Source organism: Sabethes cyaneus, chromosome 1, assembly GCF_943734655.1.
Source record: "Sabethes cyaneus chromosome 1, idSabCyanKW18_F2, whole genome shotgun sequence".
Classification (NCBI taxonomy): Eukaryota; Metazoa; Arthropoda; class Insecta; order Diptera; family Culicidae; genus Sabethes; species Sabethes cyaneus.
Genome location: NC_071353.1, coordinates 46,896,808 through 46,924,432, shown reverse-complemented (window position 1 = coordinate 46,924,432; position 27,625 = coordinate 46,896,808). Strand labels below are relative to the sequence as shown.

The window sequence follows — 27,625 nt, the reverse complement described above, 5'->3', positions numbered from 1 at the left end:
CAAACCTGTGATAATTTAAAATCGGGAATTCAACAAAAACATCTGAAAATAATATATAAATAGATAAACTACATGTATTCATTCGCATTCCCAAAACAGCTATACCTTTGTAGTTTATGAAGATTCCTTCGAAAGAGTAGCTTTGCTGCTATTTTTTAAACTGCTTCAAAAATATTGTCAAAACCTAGGATCCAGGTCAGATTGCTGGAAATTAGTTGTATAGCGATTATGAACTTGAGGTGATCCAACCTAGCAGTTGAAAGTGCCATTAAGAAGTAAATAAATAAGAATGAAATACGGCTGTGAAGTAGTTATGAGGAGTTCTCAAATTAAGAAACAGTTTTAGTTTCAAAATCAATCTCCACATTAGATGACAATAAGTTCTCTGGACTTAGCTATTATAAATAATTACTAATGTTTGTTACTGTACTACTGTTTGTAGTACAATGAGTAAATAATAATGATTAATTTCATCGTACCGACAAGTCGCACTATACAGAGATTTTCTGGAAGAACCAGATAGGGTTATCTACAATTTAATTATAGACAGCAGAATCTGTTCAAGGTTCCCCTTTATCTTACAGTCCGCTCACGATCAGTTCCCTAATTTTGTTAATTAGCGAAACGGATTTTGTCGAAATCCTTCGAATTAATGCATAATTTTGTTTTTTCGAGCCCATTCATCCAGATGGGATTTCTTTGGGACATATTTTCATTTCGTCGCTGAACGATAGGAACCCAGGCAATGGGGATGAATGATTTTTTTTTCTTCAGCGTAACGATGTTGTTCTTCTTGTTGGTGTAGCACAAAGCTCTGCCGCAGAGCAGTGAACCTTTCGAAGTAATTTAATTCCGTGTAAACAAATTATAACAAACATCATGTTAAATTATTAAAGGATTTGAAATTTCTGCCTGGCGCTTCACTAGCACCATGGGAGTCGAGTCCCCGGCTGCGGACTGATTGCAGGTGAAAAAGTGAAAAGGAAGATCTGTTCGCATTCATCTCATCTCGCATCCTTGGTCGAGTGTTTCCAGGCTCAGCTTGGGACTGGGGTTTGCGGTAGAATGATTATCTCTTTATGGCTCACGGTGGGAGAGATATCACGGCAAGATAGGTAACCCTCAACGCTAAAAGCTTAAATCCTGCCTTCATCCGTGGGTGCTGGTAGGATCCTAGCCAGTACGGCACCAACCGAGCGAACTGGAAATACAGCAATTTGTATGCCGGTGTGGTGTAATGTGAAATGATTTATATCTCCTCTATACACGAACACTGCGAACGGAAGTTTTAATCTGTTTGGTGAATTATGGTGAGCAGAACTTTCGCCGCTATTATTCATAAAAGCTTCCTGTGGTTGATGAAAAACTTGGAACACAGCTTCAACCTCGGGTGTTGCCCAAACCACTCGAGAAACTTACAGCAGCAAGTGATTATGAAATACCTGAAGCGTGGGATTCGGTTCCGGGTGGATTCGCTTGCAGAGATGTTCTGCAGGATTTCGTACAAAGATTCCACCAGCGCTGCGCACGGCATGCACGTTGGATGGATTGGAATAATGCAAACGGGGTCAACCTGTTTTATGTGATCCACAAGTTTGGGCGAATATTGGAAGTTGAGGATAGTTCATAGCTGTGATTTTGACAAGCTGTAATGTTGAAGAGCTCGAAAGGAAAATAGAGAGGCAGGTAAGAAAACCACTACTCCCTGCACAGTCTTTTAAACAAATGCGCTGTTCACTGAAAGCATCACGCAATCACGACTCACGAGAGCAATTTTAAAGTCATATACCGTAGCAAAAGAAACTGGAGACCGTGGACCGAGTTTGTTGGCGGAAAGGACATCGCACCAGGATGAGTAAGTAAGTAAAAGTACTTTAGCAAAATTTGTTGCCCTATCAGCATCACAATGTATCCAGAAATATTAAATGATGATGATGATGATTTTGATGATGAAAGTTAAATTAGATCTAATTCTAAGAATACAGCAAGGGGGGCTCCGTAGCCACAAGGTTACCGAGTCTACTTTGACAAGTGACTGGTCGTGGCTTCGAATCATAGTAGAATCAAGCCATTCGATATCAAGTGACTTTAGCATAGGTTTATTCTCAGTCCCCTCATTTACCCATCCTTCATGCTGAATTCTATATTTACCAACTAAAAAGCTCTTGACAGTGCAAAAGTCTCTCCTATAGTCAAGTGTACTGGTCAGAGGAACGAATGAGTCCTCGCCAGGGATGGCTATAATATGGGATAGTACTGGCAGCGAGGAATAAGTGGGTAAAGTAGCTCAGGCTTCGAAGGAAGGGTTATCCCCAACACACACAAGCACGCATAAAGTGTAATAAGCACATCACTCACTCAATAGCGATTATAGCAAAAAGAAATGCAGCACAGGTCATACAGCAAACACCCGGGCGATATCACAATAGATCAGCTTTATTGGTCGCAGTGATGAGTCCACACATGAAAAAAAGAATACAGCAAAGGTCCCAAAATGCTTGCTTGAGGTACTCCAAAATAGTTATAAAACCACCTTAATTGAAAAGAACCGAGTATAATAGCAATTTTGAAAATTGTCCCATTCAAGATTTCCGAGCCTCTTCAGAATCATTTCAACCCCATTTTTGAGTCACTCTAGGGTCTTTTCTAGACCATTTTCCAGCCCTTTCAGGACCGTTTCCAAGCCACTTCTTGACCACGTCCGAGCCACGTCAGGATAATCATATTAAGCTTATTTCTGAAGTAGTTCAGCACCATTTCCGAGTCGCTTCTAGCCCATATCCAGCCATTGTAGGATCATTTATGGGCCACGTCAGGGCCATTTTCGCGCTACTTCGAGGTCATTAATTCAAGATCAGTTTCGAGGTAGTTCAGGATTTTTTCCGAGCCACTTCAAAACCATTTCCATGTCATTTCAAGACCATTTTCGAGCCACTTTAGGACCATTTCAGAGTTTTTCACAGCTGGGTATAAAATGGGGAAGGCAAATGAGGAAGCGTCCAACATAGCTCCAGCCATCCCAAGCCCCTACCTAGCGCCTCCACGTGCCCTTATCTGGTAATGCTCTATTGAGTAGCAAAACTAGGAGGTGCGATGATGGGTTGTCCCTGGCTGTCTGATCTCAAAACTGCGGGTTTGGGTGACGGCTGAGTCACACGACCTTGTTAGAAGGTAAGCTTAATGTAAGTTATTTTAATTGTTTGTTTCGTTTTAGCTCGTGAAGCACCTCCTACAGTACAGTGAAAACTCTGGCCGCAAAAAGTTTAAATAATGCTCATGGATACCAGAAGAAAAAATTAAATTAAATAATGGAAGCACTTATGGAAACTCAAATGATGCAACTCTATTCCATTCGAAGGACTGCTGGTGAAATTGTTCTATTTTGCCCATATATCTTCATATGCTGTATATTCATATAATACATATTTTATTACATTGCCATATACCATCATTATAGTAAAGGGGAGGGAGTATCAGGGTATCGAATGAATCGAAAACTGGATGAGGGATGTGGTAATCAGCCCAAGTCATATAATGTCGGAGAGGATTTTGACGCGCCTTCCTAGCACACAAATCATCACGCAAGATAAATTTGCACGGCGAAGTTATGTATCTGGAAACCGGAGGTCTATGCTGGAAGGACTGTCTTATATTCCCGTGGAATCATGTAAGCAACATTGCTTATAGATCCACTCAACCCCTTTTGGAACTTCACGAACAGGATTGACATGAAAGTTTCTGGGTAAACAAATTCGATTCTGCATTCTACTTGCATACAATGGGAAACCCTTGAGGTGATGGTGGCTAACCATGCACATACACATACATACATTTCAGAGTTTTTTCACAGCTAGTTCAAAGCCACTTCTAGGCTATTTCAGCAGGGCCATTTCCGAACTACTTCAGGGCCATTTACGAGCCAGCCACTGTAGACCTATTTAACGAGCATTTGCGACCCACTTTGGGATCATTTCCAAGCTATTTCAGGATCATTTCCATGCTACTTCAGGACCATTTCCGAACCACTTTTGGACCATCTTCGAGCCACTTTAGGATCATTTCCGATCTACTTCTGGATCATTTACGGGCCACTTCAGGACCATTTCCGAGTCGTTTCTGGGCGGCTGTTTCAAAGGCACTTAAGGGCTACTTCAATGCAGCTTCGGGCTATTTCAGTGCCACTTCACGGTTACTTCAGAGTCACTCCAAGGCCATTTCAGGGCCGCTTCAGAGTTATTTCAGAGCTACTTCAGGGCTATTGCAGGGCTGTTTGGAGCCACTTCAGAACTTTTTCAAAACCACTTCAAGGCTATTTCAGAGCCACTTCAGGGCTATTTCAGAGACACTTCAGGTTATATCCGAACTATTCAAGGGCCACGCTAGGGCTTTTTCAGAGTCACTTCAGGGCTATTTTAGCGCCACTTCAGGTCTATTTCAATGCCATTCCATGGTAATTTCAGCACAATTACAGGGCCACTTGTTGACTATTTCAGAGCCACTTCAGGACTGTTTTAGAGCTGCTTTGGGGCTATTTTCGAAGCATTTCATGGTCACTTTAGGGATGTTTAAGAGTCACGTTAGGGTTATTTCAGCGCCACTTCAGGGCCACTCTAACGTCATTTCAGGGTGTCATTCTAGAGCCACTTCAAAGTTATTCCAGAACCACTTTAGGGCTGTTTCAGAGCCACTTCAAGGCCATTTCCGAGCCATTCCATGACCGCTTTAGGGCCATTTCAAAACAACCGCAAGGCTATGTTAGAGACACTTCGGGGCAATTTCGAAGCCACTTCAATGCTGTTTCAGAGCCACTTCAAGGTAACTTCCCAGATACTTCTTTATTTATTTATTTATTTATTTATTTATTTATTTATTTATTTATTTTTTTATTTACTGGACGATCTCCAAGCCACCAGTGCCACGTTAGGGCTATTTTAGAGCCACTTCACGGCCATTTTTCAGCCACTTCAGGAGCCATTTCAGAACCACCTCAGGGTTATTTTAGTGCCACTACAGGGCTAATTCAGTGCCATTTCAGGGTCACTTCGGAACAATTTCAGGGCCACTTCATGATTATGTCAGAGTCACTTCAGGGCTGTTTTAGAGCTGTTTCAAGATTATTTCCGAGCCATTCCAGAACCACTTTAGGGCTGTTTCAGAGTCACTTCAAGGCCAATCTCCGAGCCATTCTAGTGCCACGTTAGGGCTGTTTCAGATCCACTTCACGGCCATTTCTCAGCCACTTCAGGACCATTTTCGAACTCTTTCATTGCCACGTTAGGGCTGTCAGAGCCACTTCAGGGCCATTTCTCAGCCACTTAAGGACCATTTCCGAGCCATTCTAGGGCCATTTCCGAACCACGTCAGGGCTATTTTAGTGCCATTTCAGGATTATTTCGGTGCCACTTCAGAGCTGTTTCAGAACCACTTCAGGGTCATTTCTCAGCCACTTCAGGACCATTTTCGAGCCATTCTAGGGCCATTTCCGAACCACTTCAGGGCTATTCTAGATTTAGTGTCACTTCAGGAACACTGATTTGGGTTTATTAGTAGCCTGAGATAAGTATTTTTTGGTTGGTAAACGGCCGGATAATGCGGAATATAGACCCCATAGTGGTCGTTAGCCTCTTATCCAGCCACTCCGATCCCGACCTCCTCGTGGTACCAGCCGGAATACGAGCAACCTTAGCGGAGATCGGGTAACCAACCCCGGTGGAAACTAAGGTCGTATACTAACCGGGAAGGAGGTAGTGAGTCTCGGCACTATAAGATGGCAGCCCCATCACGAGACTCGGTAGTGTTGCCCCAGTACGGCTACACACCTAAACAACACAAACTAACAACATTCAAGCATATTCGGAGCGGAATATTCGGCATCGACCTAGGCGACGGAATAAGGACGACGAATGGAGACTCGGGACTTGGAACTGCAGATCGCTAAATTTCGCAGGTTGCGAGCGGGTGCTGATTGAACAGCTGGAACCCCGCAAACTCGGCATCGTAGCTCTGCAGGAAATCTGTCGCAAAGGAGAGAAGGTATGGAAGATACGTGGCGGAAAGGCCCAGTTTTACCAGAGCGGTGGCGCTACCAACGAACTGGGAACGGGCTTTGTAGTGCTGGGCGGAATGCAGGATCGCGTGATAGATTGGAAGGCGATCAACGAGAGAATGTGTGTATTGAGGATAAAGGGTCGTTTCTTCAATTATAGCATCATTAACGTGCACTGCCCGCACGAAGGTAGACCCGACGATGAGAAAGAAGCGTTCTACGCGAGGCTGGAGGCAACGTACGACAGCTGCTCGTCACGGGACATCAAGATCGTCATCGGGGATATGAACGCCCAGGTCGGTAGGGAAGAAATGTATAGACCGGTGGTAGGACCCCATAGCCTGCACACCGACACAAACGATAACGGCCAACGATGTATAAACTTCGCAGCTTCCCGAGGCCTGGTGATCCGAAGCACCTTTTTCCCGCGCAAGGATATCCACAAAGCCACCTGGAGATCACCTGACCAACGTACAATGAACCAAATTGACCACGTTCTCATAGAGGGCCGGTTCTTCTCTAACATCACGAACGTACGCTCCCGTCGGGGTGCGGATATCGATTCTGACCATTACCTAGTAGCAGTACATGTGCGCTCAAAGCTGTCCACCGTATACCGGACACGTCAAAGCCGCCCTCCTCGGCTGAACATCAGGCAGCTAGATAACCCACAAGCTGCCGAGAACTACGCGCGAGTACTGAATGAGGCACTGCCTTCTTCCGAGGAGTTAGGTGCTTCAAACCTCGAAGACGGTTGGGGCAGAATACGCTCGGCCATCGGAGAGGCCGCTACCGCGGCACTAGGTATTAAGCCTCGGAGTACACAAAATGATTGGTTTGATGGGGAATGCCAACAAGCGGTGGAGGAGAAAAAAAATGCTTGGAAAAATTATCTAAGTATTGCCACTAGAGAGAACCTGGCCAAGTACCGACGAGCTAGGAACAAGTTGACCACGATCCTGAGGAGAAAAAAGCGCCAAAAGGAGGACAGGGATCGTGAAGAATTGGAGCAACTATTCCGAACTAATGACACGCGCAAGTTTTATGAGAAGGTAAACCAAACTCGGAAGGGCTACACACCGAAACCTGACATGTGTAGGGACGAGGGAGGGAATCTAATTACAAACGAGCGCGAGGTGGTCGACAGGTGGAAGCAGTTCTTCGATGAACACCTCAATAGCGAAGTCGCAGAAGGAGGCGGAACGGAAGTTAACCTAGGAGCGCCCATGGAAGATAGTGATGTCCTGGCACCTGATCTCCAAGAAGTCAAACGAGAAATCAGATTGCTGAAGACCAATAAAGCCGCTGGGAAGGACCGCCTACCGGCAGAGCTTTATAAACATGGCGGAGAAACGCTAGCAAAGGCTCTACACTGGGTTATTTCGAGGATTTGGAAGGAGGAAAAGCTACCGGAGGAATGGATGGAAGGAGTGGTTTGTCCCATCTACAAAAAGGGTGATCGGCTAGACTGCTGCAACTATCGCGGTATTACGCTGGTAAATGCCGCCTACAAGGTACTCTCCCAGATCCTGTTACGCCGGCTGTCACCGATAGCACAAGGTTTCGTAGGGAATTATCAGGCGGGTTTCATGGGGGCTCGCGCAACTACGGACCAAATTTTTACTATCCGACAGATCTTGCAGAAATGTCGGGAGTACAACGTGCCCACGCATCACATCTTTATTGATTTCAAAGCAGCATACGATACAGTCGATCGAGACAAGCTATGGCAGATAATGCACGAATACGGTTTTCCGGACAAACTGACGCGACTGATCAGAGCTACATTGGATCGAGTGATGTGTTTTGTACGCATCGCTGGGACACTCTCGAGTCCCTTCGAGACGCGACGAGGGTTGAGACAAGGTGACGGTCTATCCTGCATGCTGTTCAACATCGCTCTTGAGGGGGTGATCCGACGAGCGGGCATCGAAACGAGAGGCACGATTTTTACCAAGAGTAGCCAACTTCTAGGCTTTGCAGATGACTTCGATATCATTGCCAGGAACTTTGCGACGGCGGAGGCAATCTACGCCAGACTGAAAGCGGAGTCTAGGAGAATTGGGCTAAAAATAAATGCGTCGAAGACCAAATACATGAAAGGAAGAGGCTCAAAGGAAACAAATGTGCGCCTCCCACGGACGGTAACCGTTGACGGCGACGAACTAGAAGTGGTAGAAGAGTTCGTGTATTTGGGATCGCTGGTGACCGCGGACAACAACACTAGTAAGGAGATCCAGCGGCGCATCCAAGCGGGAAATCGGGCCTACTTTGCCCTTCGTAAAACGCTACGATCAGGAAGCATACGCCGCCGCACGAAGCTAACAATGTACAAAACCATTATTAGACCGGTAGTTCTTTATGGACTTGAAGCCGTGACGCTGCTTACGGAGGACATACGCGCCCTTGCCGTGTTTGAGCGGAAAGTGCTGCGGACGATATTTGGCGGAGTACAAACTGAAAGCGGAGAGTGGCGGAGGCGTATGAATCACGAGCTACAGGCACTGCTTGGGGAGACTCCCATCGTACATCTAGCGAAAGTTAGCAGGCTACGGTGGGCCGGACACGTCGTAAGGATGCCGGACGACAGTGCGACGAAAATAGTCCTCTTCAACAACCCCACCGGCACCAGGAACAGGGGGGCCCAACGTGCACGATGGCTCGACCAGGTCGAGAGCGATTTGCGACTTCTGAGACGACTAGGAAATTGGCGACGAGTGGCCCAAGACCGAGTTGAATGGAGACGAGTGCTTGAAACAGCACGAGCCACCCCGGCTCTATGCTGCTGAAGAAGAAGAAGAGATAAGTATTTGATTGTTCATTTATGTATTATGTCATATTTATTAAAGTGTGTTGATATAATTTGTGGTAATTGCGTGCATAGTGTTTGCTTTTGTCACCATGCATTCGGTCCAGTGAGAGATGTCGAATTGTTTCGGGTGGGTTGGCCTTCGAATTCGTTCTCATTGAAGATGCATTAAACTAACGATTCACAGTCTCGCACGCCTAATTTAGCGATACAGTAGGATTTCGAATTTGGCATGGTTCGATTTTGGCATGGTTCGATTTTGGCACGGTTTCGATTTTGGCAACATAGGCAACACGCATTTGTTGCCAAATTCGAAATCCAACTGTACTAACTGTTCTCTAAACTAAACAATATATTGGGTTTATAAAAGAAGAGTCAGGTATTCCAACATGTCTCGATGACATTTTAAATAAGTAACTCATTTACCGGGACAGACAAAGAATTTTACGATAGCCTGCTATCGTATTGAAATAATCGCAAACTCGATTGAAATAATCGAATATCCGAGTTAGTCAGTGATAATAGACTCCGCGAGACTTCGCGGGCGCGTAGCTTTCGACAGATTACATTATCCATTAAAATAGATCTTTATCTAGCTCCCCCGTTCTACTAACAACAATCCCTTTCCCGAAATGCTTATGAAGATACAGAGGATTCCCTGGTCTTTAGTAGCAATAAGTACTAGACTAACATTCCTTTCCATCCCACCAGGACCCGCAGTCGGACGTGGCCGGCGTCGGTATTGGTCACCATGCAAGCACCTGATAAGGTTGCAAAATAAGGAATAGCAAGCTGTCTCAAGTAGGCTTTTTTCAACCATCATTTTGCATCAATTTTCATCTGTCCAGGTCAATAACGGAATACAGTATTGTTCCGATTACATCAGCTCCTCCGTGAATTTTGGGCTGATAGAATTGAACGGACTTCGCGGCCGGCTGTTAGAGTACAGGACTATTACGAGGCTAGTGCAACTATCCTATTGACTATATCTAGCAGCACCGCTTAGCTGAGATTCGAACATACGACGACTGGCTTGTTAGACAAGCATCGTACCTCGAAGCTAACCGGGCGGAACGGGGGGGGGGTTAAATGGTTTTAAATACTTACCAAAAATACGATGTCTTTACAAAAGTTGTAGAATATACTAAAATAAGTAACTTTATCAAATATAGTAACAGTAGCTCTTATGATTGACGAAATATAATGATTTGTTTGTAAAAAGAACTTGAAAGAACTTTTTAAAACAACTGTAATTTTTGAGGATACTATCAGATACATACAACTGATACTTGCTTTTACGGGATTTTTGTTGTACTTTTATGTGTGAATTGTTTTTTCTGTCACCAATCACCACCTTGAGAAATATTTAAGCTCAAAGAAGTACTATTTTGCACCGAAAAAGCTCAAGATCTTGGAAAATTTATAAAACAGTGTATAACGATGGTCCAACAAAACGTGGATTTTAGTAAGATGAATAACTTTATAGAACACTATGAATACGTAAAAATTGACCAGAATAAGTTAGGGTCAAAAAACTGTTTTTAAGGGGTTTTCCACAAATACCGCTTCAGAACTAATTAATTTCAATAAAGAGATACAGCTATGATGTCTTCGACAAAGTTGTTTCTATTGATATTTGCTACATCTATGCTGAACGCTAAACACTCATTTGGCTGGTTATATGGCCTTAAAGGAATCATTACATAACTGAAAAACAACAAACAAAAAACTTATTTTTGGGGCTGATATAATCGAGAAAAAGCTGTTTTAATCAGGGGTAGATTTAGTAGGGGGCTGATATAATCGGAACCATACTGTAGCAGCACACGGACGGCATCCTACACTTATGCTTAGTTTTGTACCAATTTTGTGTCGGTTTTGTATTGATGATTGACATTGGATTGTTTTTGTTCGTTTTTGGAGTTCTTTCCGTCTCTTTTTGTTCATTTTCTTTTTTCAGACATCCAAATAGCCGATTATATTTAATTTTTATGTCATTTTCCCATCATTCCCATCATATCACTTGCATGTTGAGCATCTGTATTACATGGTTAAGAATGCATAGCGCGGAATAAATACATTTTTGTTATTCTAGCTTTTACGCCAACTATGAAATCATGGGCAGCGACAGTGATGATTACTTTCTAGCATATAATAAATTACGAAATCATGTCGTACCCTGATATTCCTCCTGCATATTTCTCCTGCACTCAACGGTAGGTGCGAGGTAAGGCAAGCAAACCATTGAGATTCACCACGACAAAGCGGTGCATTCTGAGGTTCTGCTGTTTATTTTGCTGCATTCAATGTTCTACCCACCGAACGAAAGCGGCAATACGAAAACAGCTTTTCAATGCTACCTTCCTTTCCGAAAAGTGCCTTTCAAGAGTTGTGTCTTGGAATTAATGAAATTAGCTCCACTCGGTCGTCTCACACTTCTGCACCGTACCATCGCATCGCATCGCATCGTCGTGCATCATCACGATCTGGAACTATAAGCAAAACGGTGTCAGACTACAAAGTTGTGTAAATTCATTGGTAAATAATTAAACACCGCTAGGAGAAACAAATCCTACCACCAACACGGCATGACAGCATATTTATTCGGTGCCTCACGGATAGTGTGATACAATGCAAAATATTCGACCAAATCGAACGGGTCGCCACTGAGTGGGGCCAAAAATAGACGCAAATACTCTCCGACGAATTTCCAGATTCCATGCCAGCGTATGTACATATCATCATAATCATCACCGTCAGCACCACCATCACCAGCACACACACACACAGCCCGCGTGAACACTCGTTCGGATCGTCGTTCGAAATGAAAACGCATCAAACCAAAGCGGTTTGTTCCGAGACGGAGCTGTGTAAACATTTGATTGGTGAAGCTTCTGTCTTGTTCTGTTTACCTACCAGCGGTTCAACGAATGGCACGTGCTTTTCAGCTACAATCGCGAAGAAACAACCATCCGAGGTGGGTAGCTCCTCCCGCTCGCCAGTTCAGACCGTCTTCAGCTTCCCCTGTTGGTTTCCATTTTCGGCTGACGGAAATTGGTCGTTTATTTTTCTTTGCTATTTTGGCGGCCAATTCGATTTTCCAATTTGTCTACTAGTAAGATACCACAGGAAAAATATTTGCTTTCGTCGTGCTTTCTTCGCCAGTAACAGATGATGTCCTGCGATAACGAGAGCAAATTAATTGAATAAACGGTCGCTCGTTTTCACTGCTATTGTCAGCAAAAAAACGGGGGTGTTAACATTTACACACAGCTCTTCATTTGTGCCTATCAGGCATCACTGCAAGCTCTGACGGTATAGTCCGGGACTCCCCCCGGTCGGCTGCCATGGCAGCCTAGAGGCAACTTTTCGTATCATTCATCCGAACGGGCTGGGGGGAAAGGTTAACATTCGTGTCATTAATCATTTTGATGTATCCCACACTTCGCCGACTATATCATGACTGTCAATCGTGTTGAACATTGTGTAAATGTGATCATCTTTACGATGACGCGAGATGATGAAGTTCTCACATATAGTTTATTGCACAGCCGCTATCGATTATTGCCTGTTGCTAGTGTGGCTTAGGCTTCGCCACGGCCGACACGGCAGTTGTTGTTTGCGAATCGAATACCTACAACTCAATCGTATCCGGAAATCAGATACGGCAGATGGATGTGGCTTACCAGGAACAGATCAAACGGACACACATTGCTGGTTTCGGTCATCATGCGTTAAGAGATGAAGTCGATTATATTCGAGGTTTTCCCGTGACGGGTTTAGAAAGTGCAGTAGAATGAATAGACTAAAGCAAAATCTTGCAGGTAAAAATGTAGATATTACTACAAAAAGAAAATTTAAAGTAAACCAAATTGGAGGAGCATTACATAGAAAAATCGTGTTTTCACTGCTATAGGCTTCAAACATACTTAATCTTTTTATATTCTATACCGAAATATAAAATCGAGACGAGATCATACCTAAAAATTGTACTACCCCCGCACCAAAAAATGGCACCCAACTTGACTTTCAGCTCGCTGTTCACCCTTCCCTTTTGGATAGTTTACTGAGAGCATACCAGCTGCTCTAATTACAATAAGGCCATTGCAAATTATTTTTAAAGTTTTTGACACTCGAAAAATGAGTATTAACGCTTCTAACACGGAACAGAAATGGAAATTTCGATCAACGGAATTTCCGAAAATCGGCAAAAAAAATTTCATTCAATTTTGTCTTTCTTTTCGTATTTTTTTTGCACGGAAAATAATAACGGATATATAAAAAGCAAGAATAGATTTAGTTTTCACGTTTAAAGTTCAAGTAAATGATGTTGGCATCATAAGATCCCCCGAGTTCCTGCCAGCAGCTGAAAGTCGTGTTCCTTTTCCCGCTTCCAGCTCGGGATCTCCACATGACACGAGTACAATTTCGGATTTTGCTACACACACCAAAGACGCTATGCCTGTTCCGGTGAGTACTCTCAGCATCTACTACCAAAACACAAGAGGGCTCCGTACGAAAGTCGACAAATTTTATTTATTTATTTATTTATTATTAACTTTCTTCATCTGACCTTATATCTAAGTGAAGGTTTGAACGGGAAAAGCCGGTTTGAGTTGAGATTAATAACCTCATTCTCAAATCGGCACAAAAACCCATTATCTTTTCACGATTAATCAATTTAACGCTAACATTTAACTTATTACATAGAAATATAAACCAAATACAGAAAACATTAAATTCGTATCATATTAAACTTGTCTTAATCCTATTTTTAAAAGTATTCGTCGAAATCGTAAAATCAAATTGGTCATACACGTCATTAAAAACACTGCACATCGCCTGGATTGGTTCGTGTTGTCCGTATTGCGTACGATGATAAGTAGGCCGAAGAAATTCTCGGGATCTGAGCGGACGTGGCATAATGTTAACGTTAATGCAGGACAGAAGTTCAGGGGCATCGATTTCGCTCTTTAGGAGTTGAGCAACGAAGACTGCTCTTGATACAAATCTCCTGCTACTCAGCGTTTCGATATTAAGTAACCTACATCTGTCCTCATATGGTGGGAGATTCCTAGGGTCCGACCATGGAAGATGTCTCAGCGCGTATCTGACGAATCTACGTTGTACAGCCTCGATTCTGGCCGACCAAGTATATGTAAACGGACACCACACCACAGAAGCCATGTCAAGAATCTATCGCACCAACGAAAAGTATAAAGCTCGCAAACAATGTAGATCACGGAAATCGTCGGCTATGCGCATTATGAAGCCTAAATTGCGATTCGCTTTAGAAATGATGTTAGAGTAGTGGTTTTGAAAGGTCATTCTAGAATCCAGTTCAACCCCTAAATCTTTAACAACACAGACACGTTCAAGGCGGGACCCTTCAATCTCGTAAGCGTACACAATTGGAGTGTTGCTTCGACTAAAGGTGATGACTGAGCATTTTGACACACTGACGGTAAGATTATTCAGGTGACACCACTCTGTAAACAGATTAATATAATCTTGCAGTTGTTTGCAGTCTTCAGCAGATCGCACAGTGAGGAACATTTTTAAATCATCTGCATACAACAGCTTGCAGCTAGGAGGTATCGCAAAGCAAACATCGTTAAAGAATATAAGGAATAGTAACGGTCCTAAGTTACTTCCCTGTGGAACTCCTGATCGATTACAAAAACTGTACGATTCAGTAGAGCCTAACTTTACTGAGAGTTGTCGATTTGTTAAGTAACTCTTAAGCCAGCGGACAAAGCCTGGCTGTATTGGATGCGGACTACGATGTAATCGTTCTTACTGAGACTTTTCTAAATGAGGAATTTCTTTCACCGCAACTGTTTGGCCATTGTTATACTGTACACCGTAGGGATCGTGATGTAGATAGTACCGGGAAAAAGAGAGGCGGAGGCGTCCTTATTGCAGTGTCGAACCGTCTGGGTTCGAAAAAAATTCCAACTTTACCTGGCAATGACGACATTGAACATCTATGGGTTCGCATTTTCACTACCGATAGGAATGTATTCATTGGTTCATCGGTTCAGTGTATTGAACGTTGATAGCTGTGTTTTTACCACCCGCTAAGTTTTCGATATTATTTTACTTGTGTATCGTTTGTTTTATTGTTTTTTCTTTGTGAAGAGTGCTAACGAAGATTGCCTGTGGCGTTTTTCAATAGTAATTTTAACAATCGAACACAATCGAAGTGACTCTACGAGCTTTTAGGTGATCTTGTTCGACTGTTTTGTTTACATCTTGTACGAAGCCAGTGCCAGTGCTACACGGAAATAAATCTGCACGCTGCGTGTACCTGCTGTCAGAGTGATCCTAAGGGCATCCATATCGGCGGTCGCATACCGTACACTCTAACAAGAATCGATATTTTTCGAGTCAATATGACCAACTGTTCCGCTTGTGACCGCTGTGCTAAAACACTGAAAAAAGCAGATGATCATATTACATGTATGGGTTTTTGCGACCAAGCCTGCCATGTTCGGTGCGCTGGTTTCAACGGCCCGTTCTCGAAGATTCTCCACGAAAACCCCAACTTATTCTGGATGTGTGACGAGTGCGTAAAACTAATGAAGATTGCGCGCTTCAAAAGTGTGGTTTCGTCTCTCGGAAATGTCATCTCTACCGTCATCGAGGGGCAAATAAATGGAATCTCGGAACTCAAAGACGAAATTGTCAGGAATAACCATCAGGTTGCAAAACTTGCCGACAAGGTCAATGCTGCAACCCCGATGCGGATACCGGACCGCGATCGTCCTTCAAAACGTCGCCAAGGTGACTCGGTGACTCCGAATAAACCGGCCGCCGGAACGAGGCCCGTTGAGAACCGTGATAAGCTTGTGGTCAGTTCCCCACCCAATTTATTCTGGGTGTACTTGTCGCGTTTCCACCCCACCGTGACCACTGACGTTGTCGAAGGACTAGTTCGGGATGGCCTACAGATTCGGGATGCCATTCGAGTTGTTCCCTTAGTAAAAAAGGGTACTGACCTCCAGTCGCTAAATTTCGTGTCCTTCAAGGTTGGCATTCCCTTGAAATACAAAGCTGCGGCCTTGACCCCCGACTGTTGGCCACTAGGAATCGATTTTAGGGAATTCGACGACGCTCGTTCGAATCCATCGGTATGGCTTCCCCCTATTCCCACCGCTCCGCCTGCAACTCCAGCCGTTAAACCACCTGGTAACTCTGCTGTCGACACCTTATCCGTGACTCCGATGGCGCTGGACTCTCCAGCCCCTTTAGAGCCGTCGACTTCAGACGCCTAGTTGCTGAAATTCAGGCGATACCGGAATGCATCGAGTACAGCATCATGGAAGCTCCCAACCCCCCCGCCGCAGTCGAGACATTCCCGCCAGCGTACATCAGTCGTTCCGGTCCTGTGTGCGGGTGCGGGAGCCAGGGCTTCCAGACACTCACCCTCGGCAAGTATATCACGCTGAACCGCTATTTCTCTGCTGATGCAGTTTACGTTTCCAGTTCTTCAACTACCGGCTTACCGATCCTCGAAGTTCAGCCAACTGATTTCCGCCGGCTCGATGCTTCTGCCAGTTTCAGTCAACCAACTTACACCGGAACACCGGGATGCACTGTTGTTGGCACCATGGACGCCCCCGACCTCCCTGCCGCAGTCAAGTCATTCCAGCCAGCGACCAGCAGCCGTCCCGGTCCTGCGTGCGGGAGCAGCGGACGGGGCGTCCAAAACCCCCTGCCAGGCAAGTTCGTAATTATTGATTCCCGCCCCACTGGTGATCCGTACTCTGCTTCCAGTCCTTCGCTTCGCAACCAGGAACCGTACAACCGCACAGAACCCCAACATATTCACTGCTACTACCAAAATGTGGGTGGAATGAACACGAGTGCTGTTGACTATCTGCTCGCCTGCTCCGACAGTCCGTACGAGATAATCGTATTGACCGAAACCTGGCTTGACAATCGTACGTGCTCTCGGCAGATATTTGGGCCTAATTATGAGGTGTTCCGTTGCGACCGCAGCATACACAATAGTCGCAAAAGCACAGGAGGTGGCGTCTCGATAGCAGTCCATCACCAGTTCAAAGCGTCTATCGTCAAAAAGGACAACTGGCTGCCCGTCGAGCAAGTGTGGGTGACGGTAAAGCTTGCAGACCGGAGGCTGTTCTTGTGTGCACTGTATCTGCCTCCTGATCGCATCCGCGATCCCGTTATTTTGAATGCTCATATGAATTCAGTTACTGCAATAGCTTCAATGGCGTCTCCAGTAGACGAGATAATAGTTATGGGCGATTTCAACCTGCCTGGGTTAAAGTGGCGCGGACGAGGCAATGGTTTCATGTACGTTGACTCTAGCTCGTCGTCTCTATCCCCACTCACTAACGAGTTACTCGACTGCTACAGCACTGCCACCATGCAACAAGTTAACAACATTGCTAACGAAAACGGTCGCTTTCTCGATTTATGCTTTGCTAGTGTGCAAGTTCAGGCTCCCGAAATAGCGATGGCTCCTTCCCCTATAGTTAAGGACGTTCCACATCATCCACCCTTGCTGGTTACTATCCGTCAACAAATACGTCTTGACGTGACTAGTGCACCACCGATCGTCTACTATGATTTCGCCCGTGCGGACTTCAGGGAAATCCAAAGAACCCTGACTAGCATCAATTGGGATGCAGTTTTGGACAAGGATGATGTCAATTCTGCCGCAATGACTTTCTCCAACATCCTGAACTACGCTATCGATCGACATGTACCAAAAAGAACCATGCCCGCTCTGAAGCAGATACCCTGGGTAAACGCTATGTTACGACGTCTGAAATCCGAGAGAAAGACCGCTCTCAAGAAATTTTCAAAATATCGAACGTTGCCACTCCGTAACCACTACTTGTCGATCAACACGCGTTACAAACGATTGAGTCGCTCCTGTTTCCGGAATTACCTGAGCAACATCGAACGTAAACTGAAAAGGAATCCCAAATCCTTTTGGAAGCACGTCAACGAACAGCGGAAGGACAACGGGCTTCCTTCGGTAATGTTCCTGGGTAGTGAAACTGCCAGTAACACAGAACAGATTTCCCAACTATTCGCGCGGAAATTCTCCAGCGTATTTACTGACGAAAGATTGACAAGAGAAGAAATTTCCGCAGCCATCCAGTGCGTCCCCGTACTTAGCAATTGCTTAACTCACCTTTCCATCGACGACGCGATGGTCATATCAGCCGCCGCGAAGCTAAAATCCTCTCGTTCTTCTGGACCGGATGGTATTCCGTCTGTTCTGCTGAAACAGTGTATCAACGCCTTGGTTGCTCCGATGAGCCACCTGTTCAGTTTATCAATCAGTACAGGTGTCTTCCCAACAATATGGAAATCGGCATACATGTTTCCTGTTCATAAAAAGGGGAATAGGAGAAATGTGAATAACTATCGCGGCATCTCTGCACTAAACTCAATATCAAAACTGTTCGAGCTTGTTGTGTATGCACCTGTATTTGCATTCTTTAAGCAATATGTCGTCGTAGACGATCAACACGGCTTTATGCCCCAGCGGTCCACGACAACCAATCTTCTAACTCTTACGTCCGACGTGATAAAAAGTTTCGACGACCGGTCGCAGACGGACGTTATTTACACGGACCTTTCCGCTGCTTTCGACAAATTGAACCATCGAATCGCCATCGCCAAACTGGACAAACTCGGAATCGGAGGCTCGTTGCTACGATGGTTTAATTCCTACCTCTCCGATCGCCACCTAGAAGTTAGTATCAACGGGTTCACCTCCAGACCTTTCACTGCTAGTTCTGGAATTCCACAAGGTAGCCATCTCGGACCTTTGGTTTTCCTCATCTACTTCAACGATGTCAACTTCCTGCTTAAATGCCCGCGACTCTCTTTTGCCGACGATCTGAAGCTGTATGCTAAAGTCGATAGTCCGTCCGACGCCGCGTTCCTGCAAGAGCAGCTGCTGATTTTTGCAAAATGTTGCACAGACAACCGCATGCTGCTAAATTCCGACAAATGTGAAATAATTACATTCTCAAGGAAATTGAACCCTCTCGTTTTCGACTACATTCTATCAGACGTGCCTCTACGCCGCGAAAACTGTGTTAAGGACTTGGGAATACTGCTTGACTCTAAGCTCGACTTCAAACAGCACATCGCATATATTGTCGATAAGGCCTGCAGGAATCTGGGATTTATCATGCGGATCGCCAAGAACTTCAACGACATCTACTGCCTCAAAGCTCTCTACTGTGCTCTTGTCCGGTCCAACCTTGAGTACTGTGCTCCTGTGTGGAGTCCGTACTACCAAAATGGAGTTGACCGAATCGAGTCAGTGCAGCGCCGATTCATACGTTTTGCACTTCGAAGATTGCCCTGGAACGACCCCTTTCAGCTGCCCTGCTATGAACAACGCTGCAGACTCATCGATCTTGACCCGTTGACCACTCGTCGCGACGTGATCAGAGCAATGGCAGTCGCCGACATGCTGACCTCGAGAGTGGATTGCCCATGTCTACTCGCGAACCTCAACATATACGCCCAAAGTCGTGTTCTACGCAACGGTCCATTTCTGCGTGTACCGCATCGGCGAACCAACTATAGCACATTTAGAACAATCATCGGTCTGCAACGCCATTTCAATCGATTCACACATTGCTTCGACTTAAACGTCAACCGCGAGGTACTGAAAACTCGTTTCCTGGCACTAGCACGTAGATTCTAGTTTAAGTGTATCAGTAGGGCCAGTAGGCCTGTTGATATTTTTTATACAAATAAACAAATTGGTGCAGCATATGTTTCCCCTGTATGTGCAGTAGATTCTAGTTACCTTGCACGGCACATTGAATGTGTTGACGCTGTTGTCAATTCACTGGACACTCATGACGCCCATCTTCTGTATGGTGATTATAACCAGCCAGGTCTCGTCTGGAAAAAAGGCACTGAAAATTGGTTATTCCCAGATCCATCGACATCTCTATTTAGCGGTCCCAGCTCAGTTCTTATCGACGGTATGTCATTATTAGACATGAAGCAGATGAATTCGGTCGTGAACAACCGAAATCGTATACTCGATTTAGTTTTTGTAAATAAGTATGTCGTCCGTGAATGCGCTGTACTCCAGGCTGTTGAACCGCTTGTAGATCTTGATTCCTACCACCCAGCTATAACAACCACCGTGAATTGTTCCATGCCTGCCTCATTTTCCGAACCTGAGGAGGAATTTCAGTTCGACTTCCGAAGACCTAATTTTGTTGCGTTGAACCGTTCTTTAATGATGGTTGATTGGGCCCCATTGTATAATGCCAACAATGTCAATGAAGCGGTTGACTATCTGTTAAACCTTTTCGCCGCGGATCTTCCTAACCTTCTCTCCTTCGCGACAGATTTCCTGCAGAGCTGCGAAGCCCAGTTTACGGAGTTCATGCTATTCGGGCGCCACCTGCGAATTTTGGCGATGTAGTTTCAACTACCGAGTATTCGTCGTCCTTGTTTCGTCACCTTGGTCGATGCCGAATATTCCGATCCGTGTTTTCTTGAATCTTCATAGTATTTTGGTTTAAGTAGGCTGTCTTACTATAACTATGGGCAGCCACCTTATAGTGCCGAGACAGCACTGTGCCTTCTTCGCTGTCGTTATACGACATTAGTTCCTACCGGTGTTGGTTACCCGTTCACGGCTAAGGTTGGTCGTATTCCCCGGCTGACACCACGAGGAGTATTAGATAGGAGTTGTTGGATAAGAAGCTAAGGACCACTATGAGTTCTGTATTACGTATGTGGACAGCCGTTCACCAATCAATGCCTGCGGTGTGTAAAATGTATGCATCATTTCAGACCTGAAAATCTAGTTTATTCAATTTATGCTTATTCCATCCACATAACTGACCAGAAACATTAGGTATACCGCACCAAACTCTAAATTGCTGCGAAGAACATTTCACTTGAGTTACTGATGCTTGCCGTGGCCACTGCTGCCATAGGGTAGCGTAATATCATGCTGTTGTAAAACAAGAGATTGCCACTTGTTAACGACAAATACCACTCTAATAACGAAATGCGGTTTTCCGGCTCACCCGGAACCTCCGCGGGGGCCGGCCGGTGACCCACCGTCCCGGCACAGCAAATGTGTAATTCATTTTGACATAAAATAAATCTCTCGTCAAAGCATCGCTGCATCACTCGACAGAAGAGAAAGTTTTACTTCAATCGCAACTCCCTCGGGAAAGAAAGACACCTCCTCTTGAGTGCATCAGAAAACTAACCGATCCAAACTTCCCGCAAAACTGTCTTTTTATGTCACCAGCCCGGCTCGGCTGATACAACACAAACCGTGATAGTAAAGTCGGAAACTAGTTCTGTCAGCCGGATTTGCTTTTAAAACTGCGCTGCTGAAACGACGTCGGATTTACCAGCACACATTCGCTTCGGTCCACCCACCATGTTTGCCCCCATACCGTCAACAAAACGACATTTTAAAGTGTGACTGTTTCCATCTGATAAGACAAAAACTAAATTTATTGCTGCTTCCCTAAAATGTCCATACACGTACATTCACTAGCTAAGCTTAGGATGAACGCTCGTGGACGGGTCGGCAACAGTGCGGGCTATCGGGTCCGTTGCGAATGGGTGGACAGAGAACTTTACCGACGAAAATGGGTTGCTTTCCAGTACTGTTTGCTCTTTTCAATAAACTTTGTTCGACCATCATCGGACCGAGAGTGAAACTCCCGCTCGAACGTGTTGTATGGTTTAAATTTCCATTAGTTGCTATTTTTTCCTTTTCGGTTGATGTTTGTTTCTCGGTGTTTCCAGCCAGGGAATGGCCAGACAGCAATGAGAAATATTCTCCGAAAGACCAGTGTGAATATTCTTCGTTGCATGTGGCCTGAGTCGTCGGTAGGGATGCGACGGTCGACGGATTGTGTCGAGGAAACGGGGAAATAAAAATACAATTTTGTAGACGTTTAAAACACGTTCGTGCGAACAACGGAAACAAGCGGAAGGAGTTTTCCGCAGCAGTTCAAACATTTTGCCACCGTGAATGGCGATGCCACCCCGTTGACAGTCGGTGCGGTATTGGGTGACGGTGCGGTCGAGAGCTCGGTAATACCAGGGGGGCTAGGGACGGATGACGAGGGAACATTAGGTGTTGAGCGATAGAACAACCGGTTACAACGTGTGTATCCTAGAGTACTTTATCCTGAAGTGGTTCACATTTTCCGCGTACCAGCCGGCGGCAAGCTGGCTGGTTGCCGCCTTTGATGTACGTGAACTGCAGAAGCTAGTTTATTCTTTTATACGGAGGAGTTTACAGCTCGATAAAGCTGGCGCTAAAAATGAATTTCGTTCTGGGAGAAGCCTTTCTTATTCGCAAGTGCAAACGATAACATATATCAGTGTTCATAAATTTGCTATAAAATTCCTCTGCTATCGCGTTTATTATAGATTAACAAGGAAGGGTGAACTGTGCGCGTTATTTTCATTGAATATTTTTTAATATTATTCTGGAACTTAATGTTCCTGACGTTTGGTTCGCTGTTAGCATGCTTTATACACCTTCATTGGATGATTGTTTTTCGTCGAATTTTATGTTCCTACGGATATTTAGCCTGGAATCTATCACGGATTATTTATTTCAACATGTGACTTGAACGCTATAGCGCTAACGCCATTGCCATGAGATCGCTGTATAAACGACTAAGCAGCTTCTAAAGAAACTTTATCAAACATTTATAAAGTAGCATTTTAAGTTCTATTTTAATACTTTTCTATTTTCTACTTCCACCTCCTTCAAACTTTTGTAAAGTCGGTTCATGCGATTAAGATAGACTATAAAAAAACTCTAACTAAATCCTACCCGCGGCTGGATTTGAACCCTAGCTAACCGCGTTGCGAGCCTATCCTGATGCATTGCGCCATCTCTGACGCCGCCAGTGACATGAATTTCACCGATGAGTTGTTCTTGAGTGTAAGTTCATGCTAGAGCTGTGGTAAATGAGAAATTATCACATCGAGTAAAATCGATGCATATCACATATTCCAGCAACAGAATATGGCCGTACGTAGTACCTTTTTCCAGCGCAGAATCCATCATAAGTACACCTGGAGGTCACCAAATCAAACAGAATCACAGATCGAACACGTTTTGATCGACAGTCGGCACTTCTCAGGCATTATCGACGTCAGATCCTATCGAAACGCTAACGTTGACCCGGACCACTACCTAGTGATGGTTAAGATGCGCCCAAGACTCTCCGTTGTGAACAACATTCGGTACCGACGCCAGCCTCGGTTAGATCTCGCACGGCTGAAGCAGCCAGACGTCGCCGGAAACTACGCGCATTCACTCGAAGCTGCACTGCCGGAAAAGGACGAGCTGGACGAAGCCCCTCTCGAGGACTGCTGGAACACTATCAAAACAGCCATCCGCAGTGTAGTGGAGAGCTCCATCGGGCATGTGGCCCGGAATCAGCGGAACGATTGGTTTGACGATGAATGTAGGAGGGTGATGGATGAGGAGAACACTGCGCGGGCGGCCAAGATGCGCAGTGCCACGACAGAACGTGGAAAGACACAAACAGAATAAGATGCAGCGAAACGAAATCTTTCGGGAGAAGAAGCGCTACCTGGAAGAGCAGAAATATGCAGGGTTAGAGCGACTGCATCGTTCTCAGAAAACGCGAAAGTTCTACCAGAAACTGAACGGATCCCGCAAAGGCGTTGTGCCGCGAGCCGAAAAGTGTCGGGATAAGACTGGCAGTATTCTGACGGACGATCATGAGGTGACCGATAGGTGGAAGTAGCACATCGACGAACACCTGAATGGAACCCAGGCGGAGAACCATGGCAGCGGGGAAAGCGATTTCGACGGTGCAATAAACGGGGAAGAGGTGCCAGCCCCAACGAAAGGCGAAGTTAAGGAGGCCATCATGCAGCTAAAGAACAACAAGTCAGTTGGGAAAGATGGCTTCGGAGCGGAGCTTATTAAAATGGAAACATAAAAGCTGGGAACAACTACTGGAGGAGTAGAAAGATGAGGTTATCTGCCCGATCTATAAAAAGGGTGACAAGTTGGACTGTGAGAACTATCGAGCGATCACCGTTCTCAATGCCGCCTATAAAGTGCTGTCCCAAATAATTTTCCGCCGATTACCACCAATTGCGAACAGATTTGGGGGAACTTATCAAGCCGGCTTCGTCGAAGGTCGGTTCACAACGGATCAAATATTTACACTGGGTCGTACACAAGAGTTCCCACGCATCATTTGTTCGTTGACTTCAAAGCCGCATATGATACCATCGACCGGAAAGAGCTATGGAAAATCATGGACGAGAACAGCTTCCCCAGGACGCTCATCAAACCGATTAAATCTACGATGGATGGTACACAGTGCTGTCTTCGGAATTCGGGTGGATTGTCAAGTTCATTCGAAGCACACAGAGGGCTTCGTCAAGGTATGAACGCGGATATGAACACGCGGCGCACGATCTTCAACAAATCTAGTCAATTCGCCTTGCCTTTGACATGGATATTATCGGCAGAACATCTATGGTTACCACCAGCTGAACAGTACACCAGACTAAAGCGCGTAGCAGAAAAGGTTAAAAGCAAATACGTCTAAAACAAAGTACAGGCTGGCCAGCGGAAACGAGGCCGAACGACGCCGCTTGGGCAGTAGTATATTGATCGACGGTGATGAATTTGAGGTAGTCGACGAATTTGTTTACCTTGGCTCACTGGTAACGGCGGGCAGTAATACCAGCCGTGAGATTCGGAGGCGTATTATCAGCGGAAGTCGTGCTTACTATGGGCTTCACAAAGTGAACCCTGTACAAGACGCTTATTAGACCGGTTGTACTCTACAAGCATGATACAAGGACAATGCTCGAGGAGGACCTGCGAGTGCTCGGAGTTTTCGAACGACGAGTGCTAAGAACGATCTTTGGCAGCGTAAAGTACAGGAGAACAGAGCTTGGAGGAGAGGGATGAACCATGAACTCGCACAGCTCTGTGGCGAACCCAGTATCCAAAAGGTGACTAAAGCCGGACGGATACGATGGGTAAGACATGTTACAAGACTGCCGGACAACTACCCTGCAAAGATGGTGTTTGCCTCAGATCCGGTAGGAACAAGACTACCAGAAGCGCAGCGAGCAAGATGGTTAGACCAGGTGGAGCGAAATATGGCGGAGAGTACTCGGTGTCCGAGGAATAGGAGAGCGGTAGCCTTTAACCGAGTTATATGAAGAACCTTTGTTCAACAGGCTTTGTCTAAGGACGGCCAGCCACCTAAGAAGAAGAAGAAAAAGACGAAGAAGAAGAAGATTCTTTGTCGTAAACACAGTAAACTGTGTTTATGTGCATTACATCCATGGTTAAGTGATTCACGATGATGTTCTTATCAAAAGATTCTAAATATATGAACAATATACGGCATTTTAAGCTAATTTATGTTCCACTGATTAAAATAAACGACCCTTAATTAATCCGTTCTTTACCCTATATCATGCGATTATATAGCCAACTATGTGGTGTACAACCTCATATGTTAATGCTATTGGCAATCTAAGATTCAAGTTTCGTTTCACTTCTTTCTAGCTTAATGGCTGTATTTTAACAACCAGAACTCAAAATATTAACTTCCATAACATCTTATGTGCAGAGCTTGTCCGCATAGGCAACCTTCCTTTTTATTGCAATTGACAGCAACCCACATATCCAAATATGTAGCGCAGTATCGCAGTGTTTTGTTTTGACCCCGTGCAAATTCAATTCTTCTTTTTTGTATAAATGAAACAAACTAACCATTTGAAACTGATACTGACAGGAGCACCAGATTGGGAAGGCCAAAAGTGGCAGGAACGGTATTTGAAATAATGGTCCCCTGACCACCCCATGCCTCTAACTACAAACAAAAATAAACAAATGCCATATCACTAAATATGTTTCTTGATAGGAAGATCCCCCTGGGTCACTACACAGGTGGCCATTTGACGGGTTCAAAACGTAAAATAATATGACCAACGAGGATATAGGGTACGGGTGGGTATTTCCAGCCCAATAAGCGGTAGCCTGAACAATATTCAGGAATTACGTTGAAACTATATTTATTCGAGACAAGATTTTTATACCAGTGGATAGAATATTATTTACTGAATATCAGCGTGTATTTTGGTTTTAATGAAACGCTACTGAATTTGAGTTATAGTCGCGAGAAATGATGAAATCGCAGCGGCAAAATTGGGCGCATTTTCTATAGAGGTGTCTGTGTATTTTAAATCCGACGGGCCGAAATAGCCTGCACAGGGATTAGATGCTTTACAAAAACAGATCAAAAGAGACCGATGGATAACGTTTCGTTATTGCCTACATTCCGGGCTCATTGAAGATAATTAGTTTTGCAGTGACAACAGGTTGCTGCTGGCTATGTCAGCACGATAGAAGCTTTACAGGCGTTTCAGGCCTCACATAGTGGTAGTACTGTAAATAACACACCATATGCTGAAATTAAAAACGAAATGCTGCTAATGGCTAGTGAATGAAAATTGATTTATATTTTCATATCAGAGGGGAATTTTTGTGTTCTTCCGTGAAAAAAAGAAGTAGAATTGTTCTGTGATAGCATATTCACAGCTTAAACAGCTAGTTTCTAGAATAAGTAAACGTGATCATAATTGTGTGTTGTCCAAACCATCATCAAGAGCGGATACGCGTAAGCGATTGCTGCTGATTTTTTCAGCCTGATTACGTGCCAGTGGAAAAACACTGGTTTTGATGTTTATTGAACAAAATTTAGCAAATTACTATGAGTACTACATTCGTTTCAGTATTGTTATATACCCAAGTAACACAATTGGTTTTAAATAAGAATTGATAACAGATTTAAAACAAAGCTAATCGCTGACTTTTCGTTTTCGCATACTCATTTAAAACCAATTTCCGACTGAAAAAGCGTAAGAAACTAAAATGTAACTTGTTTGTGAAATATTTCAAAGTGACGCCTATGCGTTGCATGGCTTTTGTACTACCAACAGAAAAGCGCAAATAACTGTTGAAGGGATTTTTTTCTGACATTTCCAAGCATTTGACATTTGACAAGCAAAATAATGTCAGACATTTTTCGCAAGATAAAATGGCTAAAGTATATTTCAGTAATTCATCAATCACTCAACGCAACATTGTAGCCTTCACATAATTCAAACTAAAGTGCGATTTTAAATTTATCGTGAACTTTGCCATTCTACTTCAGAAAAATTGATGCGCTCAAGATTTACTTTTATAAGTAAAAGTTGAGGGGAATCGAAATAAATATCATTTTATGATAATCTCACAAAACATGCTCATCTCTTTGAAAACCTGTGGGATATTTCATATTAATTATGTTATATGTCCCTTTTATACATAAAATCATTCTACGACACAAAAATATTGATCTATTTCATTATATTTTGGGGCAGTCATCGGCCATGTTTATACAAAATTGGGTACAAATGAGCACACCGATAGCCGAAAAATTCGAAACCAATAAAATGTACTGTATGAATTTTGTTTTGCGTCAACTTACAACTGATTCACAGTTAATTTTTATTTGTGAAAGAACTTAAATTGCGCTCAAAAAATACTCGGAAAACTCATAAATAGGAGCATTTAAGCTCAATAAAATATTGCAATCTTGCGATAATGTGTCAAAGTTATTGATCTGCGCTGTACTCACCGTCATCACTTCGCCCGCTGTTCAATGCGGGCAATTCGCAACTACGAAGTTGCTGATATTTGTTTGTTT

The 27,625-nt window shown here is 44.3% G+C and overlaps 1 protein-coding gene across 1 annotated transcript; it reads left to right on the top strand.

Annotated features, from left to right (window-relative positions):
* The first annotated feature begins 15,250 nt into the window (after window positions 1–15,250).
* Window positions 15,251–16,132, top strand: LOC128745646 (uncharacterized). Its single transcript, XM_053842722.1, has one exon. It carries the CDS (start codon window positions 15,251–15,253, stop codon window positions 16,130–16,132), a length of 882 nt encoding a protein of 293 aa, XP_053698697.1.
* Window positions 16,133–27,625: the final 11,493 nt, after the last annotated feature.